Here is a 20,415-nt window from a genome sequence, read left to right on the forward strand (position 1 = left end):
AGTAGTTAAATCACAATCAGATTGTGATAAATTGCAGGAAAGCCTTGTGAGGCTGGAAAATTGGGCATCTAAATGGCAGATGAAATTTAATGTGGACAAGTGCAAGGTGATGCATATAGGGAAAAATAACCCATGCTATAGTTACACAATGTTAGGTTCCATATTAGGAGCTACCGCCCAGGAAAAAGATCTAGGCATCATAGTGGATAATACATTGAAATTGTCTGCTCAGTGTGCTGCGGCAGTCAAAAAAAAGCAAACAGTGTTAGGAATTATTAGGGAGGGAATGGTGAATAAAACGGAAAATGTCAGTACCTCTGTATCTCACCATGGGGAGACCGCACCTTGAGTACTGTGTACAATTCTGGTCACCACATCTCAAAGATATAGTTGCCCTGGAGAAGTTACAGAGAAGGGTTACCAAAATGATAAAGGGGATGGAACAGTTCCCCTATGAGGAAAGGCTAAAGAGGTTGGGGCTTATTCAGCTTTGAGAAGAGACGGCTGATGAGGGATATGATAGAGGTCTAGAACAGGTAGATTTGAATCTGTTTAGTCTTTTGGATTATAGGACTAGGGGGCACTCCATGAAGGTAGCATGTAGCACATTTAAAACTAATCAGATCTTTTTTTTTTTTAAATCTTCTTTAAAAATGTCAGACACGTGTGTTTGTGTGTTTAACTTGCTCCAAGAATTCTATTATCTTGCTTGAATGATTTCACAAAATTCTAAACTGGCAATTGAGCTGAACCAGCTTTTCAACAATTAAACTATCTCATCGGCGCTTAAAAAGCTGCCTGTAAAACAATTCTAGGCACAATCTTATCGGTGTCTTTGGCGTCCACAGGCAACCGTTAGTGCCTTTATTTTGAAGAAGAAAATCCACTTCTCAAGATAAGTAATATTGACACAATTCAGGCAACTTCCACAGTGCCGATAAGATTGTGCCTAGAATTGTTTCACTATCAGGCAAATATGCATTAAGACTGCAAGAATGGTCGGTAGACACAGAATGGTACCGGCTGAGTTTAATTGTTGAAAAGCTGGTTCAGCTCAATTGCTGGTTTAGAATTTTGTGAAATCATTCAAGCAAGATAATAGAATTCTTGGAGCAAGTTAACAACACAAAAACATGTCTGACATTCTTAAAGAAAATTCAAAAATCAAAAAAATAGATTTTCAATAAAAGATATAATCTCTAGAGGTTTTTTTAGACCTATGATTGCACAGACTGGTTTATATTCTGACAAGTCTATTCAGAAAAATACCAGTGCTGAGTTCTTTCCCTCTACAAACAAGTATATATCTTCTCACAGGACAAGCAGGATGGTAGTCCTCACAAATGGGTGACATCACAGGACGGAGCCCTGTACGGAAAACTTTTCTGTCAAAGTTTCTACAAAGCTTTGACTGGCACACTGAGTGCACTGAGCATGCTCAGCCTGCAATTATCCCTGCGAGCCACAGGTGTCTCCCTCAATCTTCTTTTTTCCGTTCTGCAGTAAGCATAGCGGTTGGAGCTCTGTGGGGAATTTTTAACTTTTTTCCTCATGGAAACACTTAACTTTTTACTTCAAAAGACACTTTTTCCCTGCACGGGTCTTCATCCGCGTGCGTTTTTATGACGCTCAGTGAGTACTTTGATTTATTTTTTTCGGTCGGTTCCTGTCACCTTCTGGCCTGCTAACCGACTGAGACCTTCCCTCTTCCTATTTTTCAGTTAGCTGCACATAGCCTGCGAGTGTCCCTCTGTGACACTCTGCTTGGTTATTAGCGCTAGTGGGACAGGGACTTCAACGGTTTCCGTTGCCGCCAGGGCCCCTGTAGTTTTGGGTCCTTCGTTCCCCAGTACCCTCACGCAGTCGATGCCCCATCGCTACCGAAGGGACCCCTCCTCAGACCGCCCTGGATTTTTAGGTGCCATCAGTACCCCTTCCCCCACGGTACCCTGATGCCATTTTCCCTGCATCGTTTTCATCAGTGCTGCCAGGTTTTTTCCTCCTTCGCTGTTTTTTCCTTGGGTGCCACCTTACCCGTGTGCCCTCAACGCACATACTCGGGTCGATGCCACCTTTGCCCGGGACACTTCCATCGATGCCAGGGTCACTTTTCTCGATGCCATCCCTTAAATTATGGATGCCATCGATGTCCACAGCCTTTCCATCTAGGTCCAGAGCCTTGGCATTGATGCCAGGGCCCATTCCATCCATGGGGTCCTTGCCAACATCGATTCCATCGGTGCCATAGACACCCCTATCCGTGGCGCCGATTCCACGCACACATTTGCTACCCGAGTCGATCCAATCGATACAGTCAACGTCCGTGGCCATACTGTCGATGCCCTTGGCTTTGCCACCCAGGATGTCGGCGCCCGCCCCCATACATCGGTGCCCTCTACACCCACGTCATTCCCATCGGTGTCTTCGACGTTCCTATCGATGCGGTCATCGACTCAGTCTATCCCGGTATCTCTTTTCGATAACGACTGTCTTTCTCGACTATTCGATGCCACATCGTTCCCATAGATACCTAGGCCGATGCTATCAGTGCTCCGCCACTGGCATCATTACTCTGGCCGAGTCATCGACGTTTTTTCATATCCAGTTTTGACGATACCCTCGAGGCCGCTTTGGCCACCATCGATACAGTCAATACCGACATAGCACCGCCACGTAATGCCCTCGCCTGCACACAATGCTCCACGCTTTGGGTTCTTTTTAAAGCCCCGTATTAGTAGAGCAGGTGTGCTGACAGCCCGTCATCGATTGCCATCCAGGACAGCGAGGGCTTCCATCTCGGCGCTGGGGAAAGACCGGGCCGAGCACTGTGGTGCCCATCGTCACAGACACAGGGATCGTCCGCCGCTGACGCCATCCAGCACATCTGTGCTATCCTTATCGAGGCTGGACAATGCTCGGGCAGAGCCACATCACCACTGCCATCAGCACTGTTCCGTACAGTTTTGGCAGTCCTTGGTGATCCAGAAACACCGGATTGAGGTCCGGATTCTGCATTGGCGTCACGACACATCGAGCCGCTGCGACGAGGGTGGGATCACGAGCTCGTTAATCGGCTCCCCTGTTCCCGGCGTACCCCACCATCATAGGTGCGGGATTGTGGTCCTCTGTTTTTAATAGCAGTCGAAATGCCACTCTTGCCAGCCCGTCTCCTCTGTACCTGTGCCACCATACCGAGTATCACAGATGAGAGGACGTTTACGTCTATGGGCTACCCCTCGAGGACTCTGGAGATCGGAGACAGCAACCTTCAGCGGCTCGTCCTGCGGCGATCCACGTCGGATGGTAAGTTCCTGCTTCTGCAGCATTCCCATTGAGATGTGTTCTCTAATTCGGGCCACATGGTTCGAAAAGTTCTGGGTCATGTGCCTTTCAAGAACTGTATTGGTGTCACATATCGCTATGCTAGCTATGTCAGCCACAATACCAGGAGAACCCCTCTATCATTTCTTTGGGATTGTGTCAGGGCTTCCTCCCTTTTCAGCAGTGAGGCTCTGTACTGATTGCTCTGGTTCCTGCTTCAAAACCAAGGTTCAGGTGCGTTCGCTGATCTGCTAATCACGAGCTTCAGCAATTATTGCCTCAAGTACAAGTCCATCTTGAAGCCTGACGTCAGTTCTCAGTGTCGCCTTGTACAGCACACAGAAATGCGGGTACGACTTTACCGCTCACACTCCCATGGGAGCTTATGATATCCTGATTACTTCAGCCCCTCCACTGGGACACCCCTTGGTCTCCCATCTGCCCGGATATCAGAGCGGTCACCCCCACCTTGTACCAAAGTTCCCAGTACACTCCCCCAGCCGCTACGAAGCGCAGAGGGGGTTGGGGAGTTTTAATTGCACTATTCTTTCTTTCCACAGAAAGTAGTCACTCTCCGCACATCCTGGACCTCAGAAATACCAGTTTTCTTCAGAAGTCACAGGTACAATGGTAACTCTTGTTTCCATGCTTCCAGATTGCAGTAAGTACATTACTCTAATCTTTCCATGTGCTTTATGGTGAGTCAACAATATTACAAACCCAAGCTCTGCCGCTGGCATCAGCTTTGGCAACAGGAGTATTACATTCAATCACTACTAGTGAATGCTGTTTCTCTGCGGAGTGCAACATCATTCACTCTTTTCCTGGCATGGACATCTGCACAACCGTAGTCAGTCCATGCAAGGAGCTCTCACTTCTTCCTGACTCACTATACATTTCCTAACTGGGATTATTGTCACTGCCATAAATTCCTTATACAACACTTCTGGACACCACAGTCATAAAGACCTTCCTGTCCAACATACGCGCAGACATCCTAATAAATTCTTACATGTCCCTGCGTGCATTTTCCATTACCTCATGCCCTCAATTCCTCATTGTTGGGCTAGGAGGTTTTTTCACTATGAACTTTCCTCATAGAAAACTGCTATGGGTTACATTCAGTGAAATTCTATTATTAGTGGGTCTAAGCTGTGCAACCGCTTTCGTCCCTCATCCATATTCCAGATCTAGAACCACAACCTAGTCTGATTCTGCTCATGCTCTCATTTACTCAGGGTTGCAAAGTTTCGTCTAAAAGCTTCTCAACCCAATATGCGTCTATCCACTCCAGGCCCAGTTTCTCTTAAACTTCCTGGAGCTTGTAGCCATGAGTTCTACCCTTATGCCTTCCAATACTGCCTCTGCAACAAATCTTTGTGCATACAGACAGCATAGGGACAATGTGCTTTCCAACACAAAAGCACACATTACCTTAGCTGCCCTGCTGGGAAGCTATACAGCTCTACCCTTGGCCCTTGCTCACTTCATGCATCCTCGGGCCACTTTTCTAAGAGATTTACTGAATGCACTAGCAGACCTTCTCCATGTAGGTTTCTATCCTCTCGAATGGTCTCGGACTACATGTGTAGAGCGAAAAATCTTCTAACGCTAAGGTCAACCGAGCTTGCCCTCTGCGTCTGAATCGAACCATACGGTGCACAGATTCTACTCCCTACACATGTTTCCAGTGCGTTTCCTTAGATGCCTTTCTTCCATCAAGGGCCTCTTAAATGTATCTCTTCTGCTGCCTCTCATAGCCAGCACTCTTCTAATATTGAATTGGGACGAGGTTCACTATTCCTCCAATCCACGCCCTGACCGAGACCAGTATGCTTCATATACTTCTCATTCACACTAGTAACCACTTTACCTTCTCACCAGTGAGTCCCAAATCATAGACTAACTGATGTTCTCAGGTTCTGGTTGCGTCACAAAACCTTCCACACACAAATCCTACCATTCAAAATGACATGATTTACCACATGACACATACAAAAGGGTACTCCCCTTTCTTCTATACCACTTTTCTCTTGCTCCCTCGGATTCTGCTCCCCAGACATCCTCCACATAGGTACACCTCTGTTCCAATTGGTGTATCGTTTGGGAGTGGGGATACCCGATTTACGGTACATCCCTTCTGAGTCAGCTTACCATGGATTATCCACTGATCAAGCCGCCTCTGTTTTCACTAGTCACGGAATGGAACCTATATCTCATGCTTATCAGTCTCATATGTTCTCCGTTCGAGCCTTTCCATTCCTCTCATTTCATAGTTTGGCATGGGAAATTCTTCCCTCATAAATGTAATTTCTGCCAGCAGTGTCAATGAGTTACACTCTTGTAGTTACATACTCATCTGACCCAGCGTTCCTCTGTCACAGAGTGGTTTTTACGTATTCAACTTTCTATCTTTTATTTTATTTTTTTAAATTCTTTATTTATCAAATTTTAAGTTACAATACAAGTATCAAGCTTGCAACTAAAATTACAGATCTATATAACCAGAAGAATATAACACACAGAAAATTTACTATTACATATTCTGTGGTGTTGCTAGAAAAAAGAGAGAAGCATAACACATTAGAGCATTCTTTTTAAAGAAAAAAAACATTAATATGGATTAATTGTAAGTTATTTCCCCATTTTCCTCAATCCCCAGAAGTGCTCTCAGGTGGTAAGGGTCAGTATATTGATATCTCTGCCCATTCAATTTTATAGCACACTTGCAAGAATACCGAAGGATAAATTGACCACCTTTTTCAACCACATGATTTCTTAAAGCAAGGAATTTCTTCCTCCTAAGCTGTGTAGTTTTCACCAGATCAGGATATATCCATACTTTGTAACTATAAAAAGTTCTTGACATATTCCGAAAAAAATATTTCAGTATGTTATCTCTCTCTGTTACAAAAGCCAATGTCACCAACATATTACCCCTTTTCTCTACTACCAACTCATCCTGTGACTTTTCAAGAAAATCTGTCAGGTCCACTGATAACTCAGCATTTATTCTCTGAATACTCTGATCTTTATTTTGTATTCCAATCTTTGCTTGTTCTTTCAATTTTGTAGATGTGGTAATATTTATTTATTTATTTATTTATTTATTTGTAGCTTTTATATACCGAGGTTTAGCACAAGCCTTCACCCCGGTTTACATTGAAACAAAACAATTATACATAGAACAAGTTGTGAAACGAAAGTATATGCATATAGCAGGTCATGGAACAGGTTGTAACAGGAAATAATTAAAATATCTTAAATAACGAAAATGAATATAGAAACGAAAAACGAGGAAGGTAGGTACAAACGTGTGCTCCAAACACAAGAAAGTATGAGTGGGAAATTAAAGGAAAGAGGGGGGGGGGAGAGAGAAGGTAGAGGTAGGGGGGTCGGATGGGGCGGAAGGAGGGGGGAAGAGGCGAGGGGTAGGGGAAAGGGGAGGGCAAGAATAATAATAATATAATAATAATAATAATATAGAATGCTTTTACTATAGTTGGCATAAGCTGTTCTGGTATTTTTAATATTTGAGTAACAGATGATCTAAATAATTCTAATGGATTCATTTTCCCTATAATCGGGAAATTAATGATCCTCAAATTCAATATACGAGAGTAATTCTCTATTTTCAATTTTTCTCTGGATTTCAATCTCACTTTTAATCTGTTGTACCTGTATTTTTTCTACCTTCAACATACGATGTTCAGTATCTTTAATTTGCTGCTGCTGTGTTATCAATAGATCTGAATTGCTTTTAACCACTATATTAGTTTCCTTTACAGCCTCAGTTAACTTCTTAATAGAGGAATCTAATTTTGTCAAAAAATTCCATAGGATTTCCAGGGTTATGGTTACCGGTCTTACAATTACTTCTTGAGTAGTCTTTTCAACTCTGTGATACTTTTCCTGTCTTGATGTGAGATACTTTCACTTAAAGAGTTCTTGTTCTTTGGCATTGTTTCTACTTTATCAATATCTCCACTGACGCCTTCCACACTCTCCGAATCACCCTGGGGAGAATCTGGTAGACTATGGGATGCCATCCCTTCTTTACCAGGTGGTGTTGGTACATCTGGCACTCCTGGACTTAATGAGAGATCCTCAGCCAATAGGGGAAGATTTCGCTCTAAATCTGTCCCTATAGCGGCCCCCTCAACAGGAGTCATCTGTGGGGAATTCAACCAATCTGCAACAGTCCTTTGTCCTTGCTCCACAATCGGATTGCTAGAGGAAGGCCTAATCTTGACCTTTCTCTTAGTATGAGGCATTATAATTTCTTAATAGGAAAAGAGGAGCTCTGACTGGAGAGGCAGAAGGTATCCTTACAATATAAATTATGCTTCTCTCATGAACTTTCTATCTTTTTTAAGGTAGACGTTGCATCTCACCTTACTCGGAATATATTCTGTCCATTTTTTCCAACGCCTCTCTCTCACCAGAGCGAGAGGGTTCTTTCCATTTCTTGGACAGAAAGGCTACGCTTGCATTATATCTAGCTTGCACTACATTCCATAGGAATTCCACCTAACTCTTTCCTTCTGTGGCAAGAGTAAACCTGCGAGTTCCAGTTGGCAAACAGACCTTTTCCTCCTAATAGACGGTCTGTATCTCTCTTCCTACCAACCAGCAGGCATTTCACTACAACACTGTGTGTAACCACACTCTGTTGCATCCGCCTCAGCCTTAATAGCTTCCCTTCGGCGGCTGCTGCTTGTACACATATTATCAGGCTGCAACCTGGAGTTCTCTCCACACCTTTGCAGCCCATTATTGCTTACATACGGCTAGCCGGCATGCTCCATGTTTGGCCAGTCCGTCTACTCCTATTCCTTTCGGGTTAACTACCCAGCATCCTTCCACCAACCCTTTTAAGGGTTTCAGGATGCCCTCCGTTCCAAACTCCACCCACATCATTTACGCCCTTCGCGTGTCTTGGGTGCATTTGGTGCACTCTCTGGCATCCTCAGCTCGGTACTCACCCATTTGTGAGGACTACCATCCTGCTTGTCCTGTGAGAAAGCAAATGTTGCTTACCTGTAGCAGGTGTTCTCACAGGACAGTAGGATGTTAGTCCTCATGAAACCCACCCGCCACCCCACGGAGTTGGGTCTCTATACGTTTTCACTTTTATTTTAGTTTCGCTTGCGCTTTTAACTATAAGACGAGACTGAGGGAGACACCTGTGTCTCGCAGGGATAATTGCAGGCTGAGCATGCTCAATGCACTCAGTGTGCCAGTGTCAGTCAAAGCTTTGTAGAAACTTTGACAGAAAAGGTTTTCCGTACAGGGCTCCATCTGATGATGACACCCATTTGTGAGTACTAACATCCTGCTGTCCTGTGAGAACACCTGTTACAGGTAAGCAACATTTACTTTCATGCAGTCACTATAAAAACATTATTATACACCAGCTATTTTCTCTTTCTGTTTGTTATACTGGCGGTTCCTTAAGTATCGCACCTTGAAGAGCCAGTCTCAGTCCTCAGCTAGTCAAATATTTACTATTCTAGGTCATATGGCAGCGGCTATATACATCATACTACACAACCGCCTTCATATGCAGCACCTACAGTGGGGTCTGAACATGGCCACCCGATGTCGTTGAGTCATCATGACTGTCAGTGATCTCAGACATAAACTGGTGGTTATCCCCCTGAGTTCTAGAAATGGGAGCAACATTTTGAACCCCGGTGCATCAGATTGCTATGGCAACAGGTGCATCCACAAAGATGGGGAGCGCATATGCTGCACCTAAAGACACAGGAGATCTGTCTCCACAAGCGAGAAACCTCCAGATCAACATATTAGAGCTAAGAGCTATTAAAAAAAAAAAAAAAAAAGCAGTATACACCTTCTCTAGTCTCCTTACAGGAAAGAGGGTGATTTTACACAGACAACCAAGTAGCCATGTTTTACACAAATGAAGAATGTGGGTCCTGTATCTTTTTCTCTGCTGCTCGTTCATGCTTTTCTATCAATTGATCAAATTGGGTTATCGCATGAGAACAGCTGCGCAGGTGCCAGAAGTCTCACAGCGTGGTGCAGCTGTTCATAGGCAAAGATAGGAGGAGAGAAGGGCAGGATCACATGGTTAATTCATACTATCTATGGAAAACACAGTTTGCAGTAAGCAAACTTGCTTATCTAGACAAAGCAAGGAGACACAAAGATCAGATGGTCTGCAGTTATGTCTGTGATCTAGAGATGGGAAAGCTTGAAGGAAAAAGACCTTGAATTCTGCTGAAATTGTCTCCTTCCATGTAATAAATATATACATCAATAGCTATAGTTTTCCTTTTCGTATCAATGAGTGCTAATACAAAGTCAAGTTGTCATGTTATAGAAACATTTTATTTTAATGTTTCCTCCTTGGGTGCAGCTCAAGCTAAACAGGTATAGATCAAAACATTAAATACACCAATTTTGGGGCCTCTTTCGAATGAATCCCCCCCCTATAATTAGCCCTAACATATGAGGAAAGGCCAAAGAGGTTAGGGCTGTTCAGCTTGGAGAAGACGCCTGAGGTGGGATATGATGGAGGTATGCAAAATCATGAGAAGGCTTGAATGGGTAAATGTAAATTGGTTGTTTACTCTATCAGATAATAGGACCAGGGGCACTCCATGAAGTTAGTGAGTAGCACATTTAAAATCAGAGAAAATTCTTTCATTTAATGCACAATTAAGCTCTGGAATTTGTTGCCAGAGGGTTTAAAAAAGGTTTGGACAAGTTCCTGGCAGAGAAGTCCATAAACTGCTATTTAGTCAAGTTGACTTAGGGAATAGCCATTACTGGCATTAGTAGCATGGGATCTATTTAATGTTTGGGTATTTGTATCCTGGATTGGCCACCATTGGAAGTAGAATGTGGGCATGATTGTCCCTCAGTCTGTCTCAGTATGGCAACTTATGTTCTTAACCTCGGTTTTTAAGAGGTGGATAGGAAGAATCCTAGAACCACAGTTGAATCTCAACTGTAGGCTTTAGCCAACCCTGTCAATGTTGCCCTTTAAGCCAGACCTCCCCATTCTTTCTTATAGTATCTCGATTCAACTTGATGCTACTACTTCCTTTTCTTCTCATCTTCTACCAATCCCCACAATTACCTGTAAAGCTGCATGAGACTTGCGCAAACTATAGGCAACTTCTGTTTGTTTTTTTTATTAATATTTATTTGTATTTTTATAAAGATGCTTTGATTTTTAAGTAGGAAACTACAGTTCCAAGATTTACTGTTTCCTTATCTTAGGTTGTAAATATGGTAGTTGACAAATGTTTTTCATATGTTATCCTCACTTCAAACTGTTTAGTAATGTTATGTCTCCAGGGGCACATACTCAGGAGGGAAGGGTTTGGACTTCCATTGTAATAGGTGATTCTATTAGGAATGTGTAGATAGCCGGTGGCTGGCAGACGACAGGATCATTTGGTAAGTTGCCTGCCTGGTGCAAAGGTGGCTGACTTTATGCATCACATAGGAGTTTAGCTAGTGCTGAGGAGGAGCCAGCTGCCTTGGTACATGTGGCTACCAATGACATAGGAAAGTGCAGGAAGCCAAATTTAGAAATTTACGTAGAAAGTTAAAATTCAGAACTTCCAGGATAGCATTCTCAGAAATACCAGTTTCACATACAAGATCCCATAAGCAGATAGAGCTCCAGAGTGTCAATGCATGGATGAAACGATGGTGTAAGGAGGAGGGTTTTAGGTTTGCTAAGAACTGGGCATCATTTTGAAAAAAGGGGGTCCTTTTCCGAAAGGATGGGCTCCACCTTAACCAGCGTGGAGCCAGGCTGCTGGCACTAATCTTTAAAAAGGCAATAGAGCAGCTGACAGTCTTTCAGGAGCACAAGATTCAGAATGATGTATCTTTGAAAGATATTAACAGAAAGTAGAAATTAGGGCATCCCAGTAGAGAGGTTGCAATAAATGCTAAAGTGGACCAGGTGTCTTTAAATAGCAGAAAGATTCCAAATTAATAGGCAGGTTGTTAATACATACAAAAACCATACTTTGAAATGTCTGTATACAAATGCTAGAAGTCTTTAAAAGAAATAAAAAGGGAGAGATAATGTATATCATTGAATGAGGAGATTGATGTAATTAGTATCTCTGAGACCTGGTAGGAGGAGGATAGCCAATGGAACATGATCATACCAGAATTGAAATGATTAGGATGGATCATATTGGTGGAGGGTAGGCAATATATATTAGAAGGCATTGAGTCTAACAGCATAAAAGTTCTGCAGGAAACAAAATACAATGTTAAATCTTTATGGCTAGAAATTCCAGGTGAAAAGGGGAATAAAACAGCAGTGGGGGTGTATTACTGTCCACCTGGCCACAATGAACAAACAGTGAAATGCTAAAATAAATTGGGGAAGCTAACAAAATACAGATAGGACATGCTAGAAATGTAAAGTTCCTAGATGAAATGAATGATAGCTTCATGGAATAGCTGGTAAGAGGGGAAACTATTTTAGATCTAGTCTTTAATAGAACACAGGATTTGGTTAGAGAGGTAACAATGTTGGAGCCGCTTGTCAATCACAACATAATCAAATTAGACGTAACTTGTGGGAGGACTCTAAAGAAATCTATTGCAACGACATTAAACTTTCAAAAGGATGATTACGATAAAAGGAGAAAAATGGCTAGGAAAAGAGTAAAAGGAGCAGCTACAGAGATTAAGAGTTTACATCAGGCATGGACCTTGTTTAAAAATACCATCTTGGAAGCTCAGTCCAGATATATTCTATGCATTAGAAAAGGCAGAAAGAGACAATTGCCAGCATGGTTAAAAGGTGAGATACGAGAGGCTATCATATCTAAAAGAACATCTTTCAAGAAATGGAAATAGGATCCGAATAAAGGAAACAGCATAAGCATTGATAAGGAAGGCACAGAGGGAATTTAAAAAGCTTGCCATGGAAGCAAAAACTCATAAGAGAAACTTTTCAAGTACATTCAAAGTAAAAAGCATGAGAGGGAGTCAGTTGAACCATTAGATGATCAAGGGGTAAAGGTGGACCTGGGATAACAGGGCAATAGAGAGAGAAAATTCATTCTTGGCCTTTTGTCATCACTGAGGAAGATGTAAGGCAGATACCCATGCAGAAGTGATATTTAAAGGTGGTGATTCAGTGAACCTGGAAAATGTACTAGGGCAAATTGACAAACTAAAGAGTGGCAAATCACCTGGACCAGATGGTATGAATCCCAGAGTGCTGAAAACTGAAAAAATGAAAGTTTACAAATTACCAAAAGCAGGTTCACAATCCATTTAAAATCTGTGGTACCTGAAGACTGGAAGGTTGACTATGTAGTGCCAGTTTTTAAAAAGGGATCCAGGAAACTACAGACCAGCAAGTCTAATGTCTCTGCCAGGCAAAATGGTAGGAACAAAATTACTGAACATATCAATAAGCATAGTTTAATTGGACAAAGCCAACATGAATTAAGCCAAGGGAAGTATTGCCTAGTCAGTCTGCTACAATATTTTTGAGGGCATAAATAAATGTGATTAAAGATGAACCAGTTGGTATGGTGTATCTGGATTACCAGAAAGCATTTGACAAAGTCCCTCATAAGAGACTTCTTAAGAAATTAGAAAGTTATGGGATAGGGGGTAGTTTCCTATTGTGGATTGTGGGACTGGTTAAAAGATAGAAAACAGAGTAGGGCTAAATGGTACTTTCCTAGCATGTAGCAGATGGACTCAGGACCAATGGGTATAGTGTATTCCTGATAGCAGTTGGAGATGGATAAGATTTCAATCTGACGTCAGAACTAGTACATATACCCCTGCAGGAAGTGCAGCTCTTCAGTATTTTCCGTCTCCATAGCAGTTAGGGACCCTATGCATGCTAGCATAGCGTTAGAGTAAATTTTACCAAAGAAGTCCAAATTGAGGAGAAATCTTACCTCTACAGATGAGCCCCGCTCTCCTGCGGTGACACCCGTTGGGTCCCTCCCCCAGTTGAGATTCCCTCGGCGGGGACCTAGCCCTCGACATCAGGTGAGGCTGAGAGGCAGAGAATGCAACCTCGAGCGTGTTGGTGAAGGTATTTCCCCCCCCCCCCCCCTTGCAGCCAGAGACCGCCTGGAACGAAACCGGGAAGCACCGGGACAAGGTAAGGTAGAAATCTATTTAAAAGTCTCCGGTTTCTGAAGCTCGATGAGACACACAGATTGCCAGCCGGGACCAGTGCCACTGGGTTGATCGGCCCTAGCAGGGCTACACCCTGGTCAGATCAGAGGGTCCTCCCACATGGAGACCCTCAGAGGTGGTCGCCATATTGTCCGCGTGGTCGCTGTCACCATTTTGGCCCTGTTCGCCGCCCTGTCCGCCGTCTCGAGCCGTGCGCACAAATACCTTGTGCGCACAAATACCTTGTGCGCACAACGTCACGTGCACAAGGGCTGGGTGCACAAGCGAAGCATATAGCCACGCGCTCACTGTGCTGGGCGCATAACTTCGACCCGCGCGCACCAAACCTACGCGCGCATCTTCGACACACAACTGTATTGTACGCGCACAAACCATGGCTCCACCTGAAAATAAGCTCAAAGCTCAGGGCCTTTGCCCAGCATGCCATATTATTTATTTATTTTTAACTTTTACATACTGACATTCTTGTATAATATACAAATCATACCGGTTTACATTAAAACTGAAGATGCAGGAAATATGTTTCCTTTGTCTAATACATTGAACATTTTGTAACAAGGAAATTGTAAACAAGGGATAAAAACTAAGAAAAACATGGAGAAAGGTAAACAAAAGAGGAAGAAACATAGAAGTTAAAATGAAAAGGTAGCACAATGGGGTGCACAAAGGGGAGTGTGCGCGACGCCCAGCGGAATGGTGCCGTTTACCAGCTCAACGCTAGGCAGGATGACGGGGGGGGGCGGGTCTCTTGCTCACTGTTTTCCTCTCATCGTTCTCTTTTCTGATTCCAAAGCGGATTTTTTCTTTTTTTTTTGTCTTTTTCTCTTCAGTGATTGATTCCAATCACATTAGAGCTGCACAGCATGAGGAGGCCATGGCCCTGTGTATACAGTGTGAAGAGGCCTTAGGGGACCCAACTTATGGCCCTCCCCAGCTGGTACCGGACCCCAGCCCCTCGAGTGGTACACCGGACCTAGCATCACAGCGGGACCCCCCTAAAACGGGCAGTGGAAACTACCCTGACAAGATTACTAGCCTTAGAGGCTATAACACCGGTGCCTCCTCAACAAATAAATACTGGCCATTATTCCATCTATTTTATCGTTCCCAAGAAGGAAGGAACGTTCAGACCTATCCTGGACCTCAAAGTGTCAACAGTTACCTGAAGATTCCCCACTTCCGCATGGAAACCCTACGCTCTGCAATAAGGGCGATACAGCCAGGAGAGTTCCTTACCTCCCTGGATCTGTCGGAAGCCTACCTACACATTCCGATCCATTAAGAGCATCAGCGTTTTCTACGCTTCTCGATCCTGGACAGTTACTACCAGTTCCGGGCACTACCTTTCGGGTTATCCACTGCACCCCGGACGTTCACCAAGATCATAGTGGTGGTGGTGGCAGCAACACTGAGGAAAGAAGGAATCCGCGTGCACCCTTATCTAGACGATTGGCTGATCAGAGCGAAATCCCCAGAAGAAAGCCACCAGGCAACCAACAGTCAAGACTCTCCCGGAGAGCCTTGGGTGGGTGGTCAACACAAACAAGAGCTGCCTGCAGCCTTCCCAATCTCTAGAATACCTGGGAGTCCGGTTTGACACCAAACAAGACAAGGTCATCCTGACACCGACAAGGAGATCAAAATTGATGACCCAGTTACGAACCCTGTTGAGCGAACTTCGCCCCACAGCATGGGATTACCTACAAGTCCTCGGCCTCATGGCATCCACACTGGAAATAGTCCCATGGGCACGGGCTCACATGAGACCCCTACAATGCTCACTACTATCTCGATGGAATCCACTGTCCCAGAGCTACACCATACGGCTTCAGTTCCGGGACAGAGTTCGGGCCCAACTACGATGGTGGCTACAAGAAGCCCATCTGAGCCAGGGAACTAGACTATCCTCCCCAACCTGGATCCTACTCACCACGGATGAGTAGCCTACGAGGATGGGGAGCACACTGCCAGGAACTAACCGCCAAGGGCAATGGAACAAAGAAGAGTCGGGATGGAATGTCAATCGCCTAGAAACCCGGGCAGTCAGACTAGCCTGCCTAAGGTTCGGTCACAGACTCTGAGGCAAAGCGGTCAGAGTAATGTCAGACAACGCCACAACAATGGCCTACATCAACTGTCAGGGAGGAACCAGAAGCCAACAGGTGTCTCTGGAAATAGACCCCCTAATGTCAGGGCGGAAGTGAATCTTCTTCAAGAGATATCGGCCATCCACATTGCCGGGAAAGACAATGTCGCAGTGGACTATCACAGCAGAGAGAGTCTAGATCCAGGAGAATGGAGGCTGTCTACCACAGCATTCCAACTGATAGTAAACCGTTGGGGAACACAAACCATGGACCTCCTGGCAAGCTGGTCCAACACCCAGGTACCCAGTTTTTTCAGTCGCAGGCGGGAACCCCAGTCCCAGGGAATCGATGCCCTGGTACAGACCTGGCCACAGGAGACTCTGTTATACGCCTTCCCGCCGTGGCCCCTATTGGGCGCAATCATCCACAAGATAGAACACCACAGGGGGCCAGTACTTCTAGTGGCCCCGGACTGGCCAAGAAGACCATGGTGCGAAGACTGCTGGCAGGGAACCCCCTGCCGCTACCTCCATACGGAGATCTGCTCCAACAGGGACCGATCCTCCACGAGGATACAGCTCGATTCTCTTATGGTCTGGCCATTGAGAGGACTCGCCTAAGGAGGAGAGGATACTCGGGGGCAGTAATTAACACCCTACTCCGAGCACACAAGTTCTCCACATCCCTAACATACTAAGGATTTGGAGAGTATTCGAATCCTGGTGTGAGGACAACGACATCATACTACACTCTGTCAAAATTCCTGCGATTCTGGAATTCCTACAGAACGGACTACAGAAGGAATTGTCCCTCAACTCCATCAAGGTACAGATGGCGGCCTTGTCATGCTCGGAACCAAGAGCGAGAGCAGCAGTGTAGCCTCTCACCTGGACGTCTCCCGCTTCCTGAAAGGAGTCAAGCACATCCGACCACCCCTAAAGTGGCCGGTGCCTCTTTGGAACCTCAACCTGGTCCTAGATTTCCTAGCGGGAACCTCCTTCAGACCTCTCCGCGGCCTGTCTCTCCAACTATTAACATTGAAGACAGCCTTCCTGCTGGCAGTCTGTTCAGCTCGTCGTATATCCGAGCTACAAGCACTGTCCTGCTGGGAGCCATTCCTCAGACTCACCCCAGGAACCATCCAGTTATGCACAGTTCCGTCGTTCCTCCCCAAAGTAGTGTCTCACCAGATGAGCATAAGAATTCAGAAGAAGCTCAAAGTCTATGCCATCTCAACGTCGGCAGGCTCCTAGTCTGATACCTGGAAAGATCGGAATCCGTATGAAAGACGGACCATCTATTCGTCCTTCACAGCGGGAAGAAGCAGGGGGGAAGCGGCCTCGTAAGCCCACTGGATCAAAGAAGTCATCAAAGAAGTCATCAAGGCGAACTACATAGAAGCAGGCAAGCCACCGCCTTTACAAGTCAAGGCCCATTCTACTTGAGCCCAGGCAGTGTGCTGGGCGGAAACCAAGATGCTGTCACCTTCGAGATCTGTAGGGCGGTGACATGGTCCTCCAGCCACACCTTCTCCAGGTTTTACCACCTGGATGTTCAGGCTCGGGAGCACACAGCATTTGCAAGGGCAGTACTAAGTGGGTCACGGGTAGAGCCTCCCACCCGGTTCGGGAGTAGCTTTTATACATCCCATTGGTCCTGAGTCCATTTGCTACACGCTAGGAATTTCGTTTTCCTTAGTGTAGACAGATGGACTCAGCATCAAACCCACAGCTGCCGTTACTCATGGAATTCTCGGGGGACATCCCCGGGAGCGAGTGATTCATGGGTAAGCCATGCTTTCCTTCATCTAGGACACCCATCCTACCGGGTGTCGACGTTTCCCGGTTGAGGGCACTGGCGGTCTCCAGCTATAACCAATTCAACCAGTTTAAATTAATCAAGTTAACCAAGTTATAAAGTTGAGTTATTCAAATTAGTCAGTCACACATATATCCACAATGCTTTTCGAGGAGAATACTGAAGAGCTGCATTTCCTGCAGGGGTATATGTACTAGGGCTGACGTCAGATTGAAATCTGATCCGTCTCCAACTGCTATTAGGAGTACACTAATACCCATTGGTCCTGAGTCCATCTGTCTATACTAAAGAAAACAAAATTATCAGGTAAGTAATTTCTCCAATTTTCTCAGTGGTGAAAGGTGAATAGTGGAGTGCCCTAGGGATCTGTTCTGGGACCACTGCTTTTTAACATATTTATAAATGACCTGGAAATGGGGACAGTGAGTGAGGTGATCAGATTTGCCAATGACAAAAAATTATTCAAAGTTTGTCACTAGAACATTATAAGAAATCACAAGAGGACTTTGCAAAATTGGGATATCGGGCATGCAAATAGCAAATAGCAAATCTAATGTGGACAAGTGCAAAGTGATGCATTTAAGGTAGAGTACGGTAATTCACATTATAGCTACTATATCTTTTATGAGACACAGTGACCAGAACTGCACACAGTACTTAAAATGTGGTCACACCACAGAGCAATACAGAGGTGTTATGATAGTTTTATTCTCCTTTTCTAATAATTCCTAGCATTGTTTGCTTTCTTGGCAAGTTTGCATAAATGATAGTGTAAGATTTCTGAAATATGACTGAGGTTCACTTAAAGGTTACTACCGTTAGCTATAGTTATGGTAAATGATTTCCCTTTCGCTGGGTGCCATATCCCCTGTGATGAAGTGCTATATTATGAAAACATTACTGGAGCAGAACTGAGATTTTGAACCTTGTCTCATTTTTAAAAATGTGTAATCTCTTAAGTGTGCAGATAAAATGTCTTGCCAATTTGATTTTTATATGAAGTTGAAATGTATACGAATGATAGTGAAGCTATAACCATATGTTAGGTGCAGTGGCTAAGATTTTGTACTGGTGTTTTTTTTGTGGATTTTTTTGTTGGTTTTGTTAATTGTATGCATGTTTTGTTGTGAAGCACTTTGGTTTAAAACAGTATAAAAGAAACTTTTTAAAATAAACTGTATCAGTTGGGGGCCTCATGAAGAATATATGCTATATTATATCATTGTGCTAAGATATGGAGTAAATTGATACTTTTTGTTTAAGAAAAAAAATGTACTGTAGGCCTTAAACCTTTTCTCGTGTTTAATATATTTTCTTATTTTTTTCCACAGAGGCTAATAGACAAGTCCAGAGTAAGCTGCGTAAAATGGGTGCCAGGCTCAGAAAGCCTTTTCCTTGTAGCTCATTCCAGTGGCAATATGTACTTATATAATGTGGAACATACTTGTGGTACCACAGCCCCACACTATCAGCTACTAAAACAAGGAGAGAGTTTTATCGTCCATACATGCAAGAGTAAATCCACAAGAAACCCTTTGCTCAAATGGACAGTAGGAGAGGGAGCTCTGAATGAATTTGCATTTTCCCCAGATGGGAAGTTCTTAGCATGTGTGAGCCAGGATGGCTTTCTTCGTGTGTTTAACTTTGATTCGGTGGAATTGCATGGTACAATGAAAAGCTACTTTGGAGGACTACTGTGTGTGTGTTGGAGTCCAGATGGGAAATATATTGTAACAGGTGGAGAGGATGACTTGGTAACAGTATGGTCTTTTGTAGACTGTCGAGTAATAGCTAGAGGTCATGGACATAAATCATGGGTCAGCGTTGTAGCATTTGACCCCTATACCACTAGTGTAGAAGAGTGTGACCCTGTGGAATTTAGTGGCAGTGATGAAGATTTCCAAGACCAAATTAATTTTGGAAGAGATCGAGCAAATAGTACACAATCTAGGTTATCAAAAAGGAACTCTACTGACAGTCGCCCAGTGAGTGTAACATACAGGTTTGGCTCAGTGGGGCAGGACACGCAGCTCTGTTTATGGGACCTTACAGAAGATATCCTCTTCCCTCATCAACCTCTGTCAAGAGCAAGGACACACACAAATGTCATGAATGCCACAAGTCCACCTGCAGGACTTGGTGGAACTAACCCAGGAAGTAATGGAAACAGCATCACAACACCTGGAAACTCTGTACCTCCTCCTCTTCCTCGATCAAACAGCCTTCCGCATTCTGCAGTCTCTAATGCTGGCAGTAAAAGCAGTGTTATGGATGGTGCCAATGCTTCTGGTGTCAGCAAATTTGCAACCCTGTCGCTACATGATCGGAAGGAAAGACACCATGAAAAGGATCACAAAAGAAACCATAGCATGGGACATATATCTAGCAAGAGCAGTGACAAACTGAACCTAGTTAGTAAAACCAAAACGGACCCAGCTAAAACCTTGGGGACGCCTCTTTGTCCCAGAATGGAAGATGTTCCCTTGTTAGAGCCTCTTGTCTGTAAAAAGATAGCACATGAAAGACTGACTGTGTTAATTTTTCTTGAAGACTGTATAGTCACTGCTTGTCAGGAGGGATTTATTTGCACATGGGCAAGGCCTGGTAAAGTGGTAAGTTTTAATCCTTAATGCTGCATCAAGAACTACAACTTGAATCACTAAGGTTTTTCTGGAAAAAAAAATGCTGAATGCTGACTATAGTGACATTTCTTTTATGCTCAATGTAAAAAGAGAATCTTTCTTGGAGCCATACTTTTGGATACTGCATGCCATCGCCTTCTGAATCATTTGAATTTTTTCCTTTTATGTGCAGTACTTTGAATATATTTTAGCAAAGAGTGCCAACCAAAGAGAATAATTTAAGAGGTGCTGTACATCTTAAATATCTATTCTATCAAGTCAAAAAAAAAAACTTATGGAAGTTGTCAGTTGAATTAACCATCACCGTGCTAAATTCTCTCTAATTCACTGTTAAATGAATTTTGGTAATCTCCAGGATTTTATAATTATAG

The 20,415-nt window shown here is 44.0% G+C and overlaps 1 protein-coding gene across 1 annotated transcript in view; it reads left to right on the forward strand.

The window, feature by feature from the left end:
- Nucleotides 1-20,415, forward strand: part of WDR20 (WD repeat domain 20) — an 83,382-nt gene that overhangs the window by 52,157 nt on the left and 10,810 nt on the right. The window contains exon 3 of the mRNA XM_029597965.1: nucleotides 18,734-20,014. Coding sequence (XP_029453825.1) covers nucleotides 18,734-20,014 — 1,281 coding nt within the window. The remainder of the gene's footprint in view (nucleotides 1-18,733; nucleotides 20,015-20,415) is intronic.

The sequence above is a fragment of the Rhinatrema bivittatum genome, chromosome 4 (assembly GCF_901001135.1).
Source record: "Rhinatrema bivittatum chromosome 4, aRhiBiv1.1, whole genome shotgun sequence".
NCBI classification, from domain to species: domain Eukaryota; kingdom Metazoa; phylum Chordata; class Amphibia; order Gymnophiona; family Rhinatrematidae; genus Rhinatrema; species Rhinatrema bivittatum.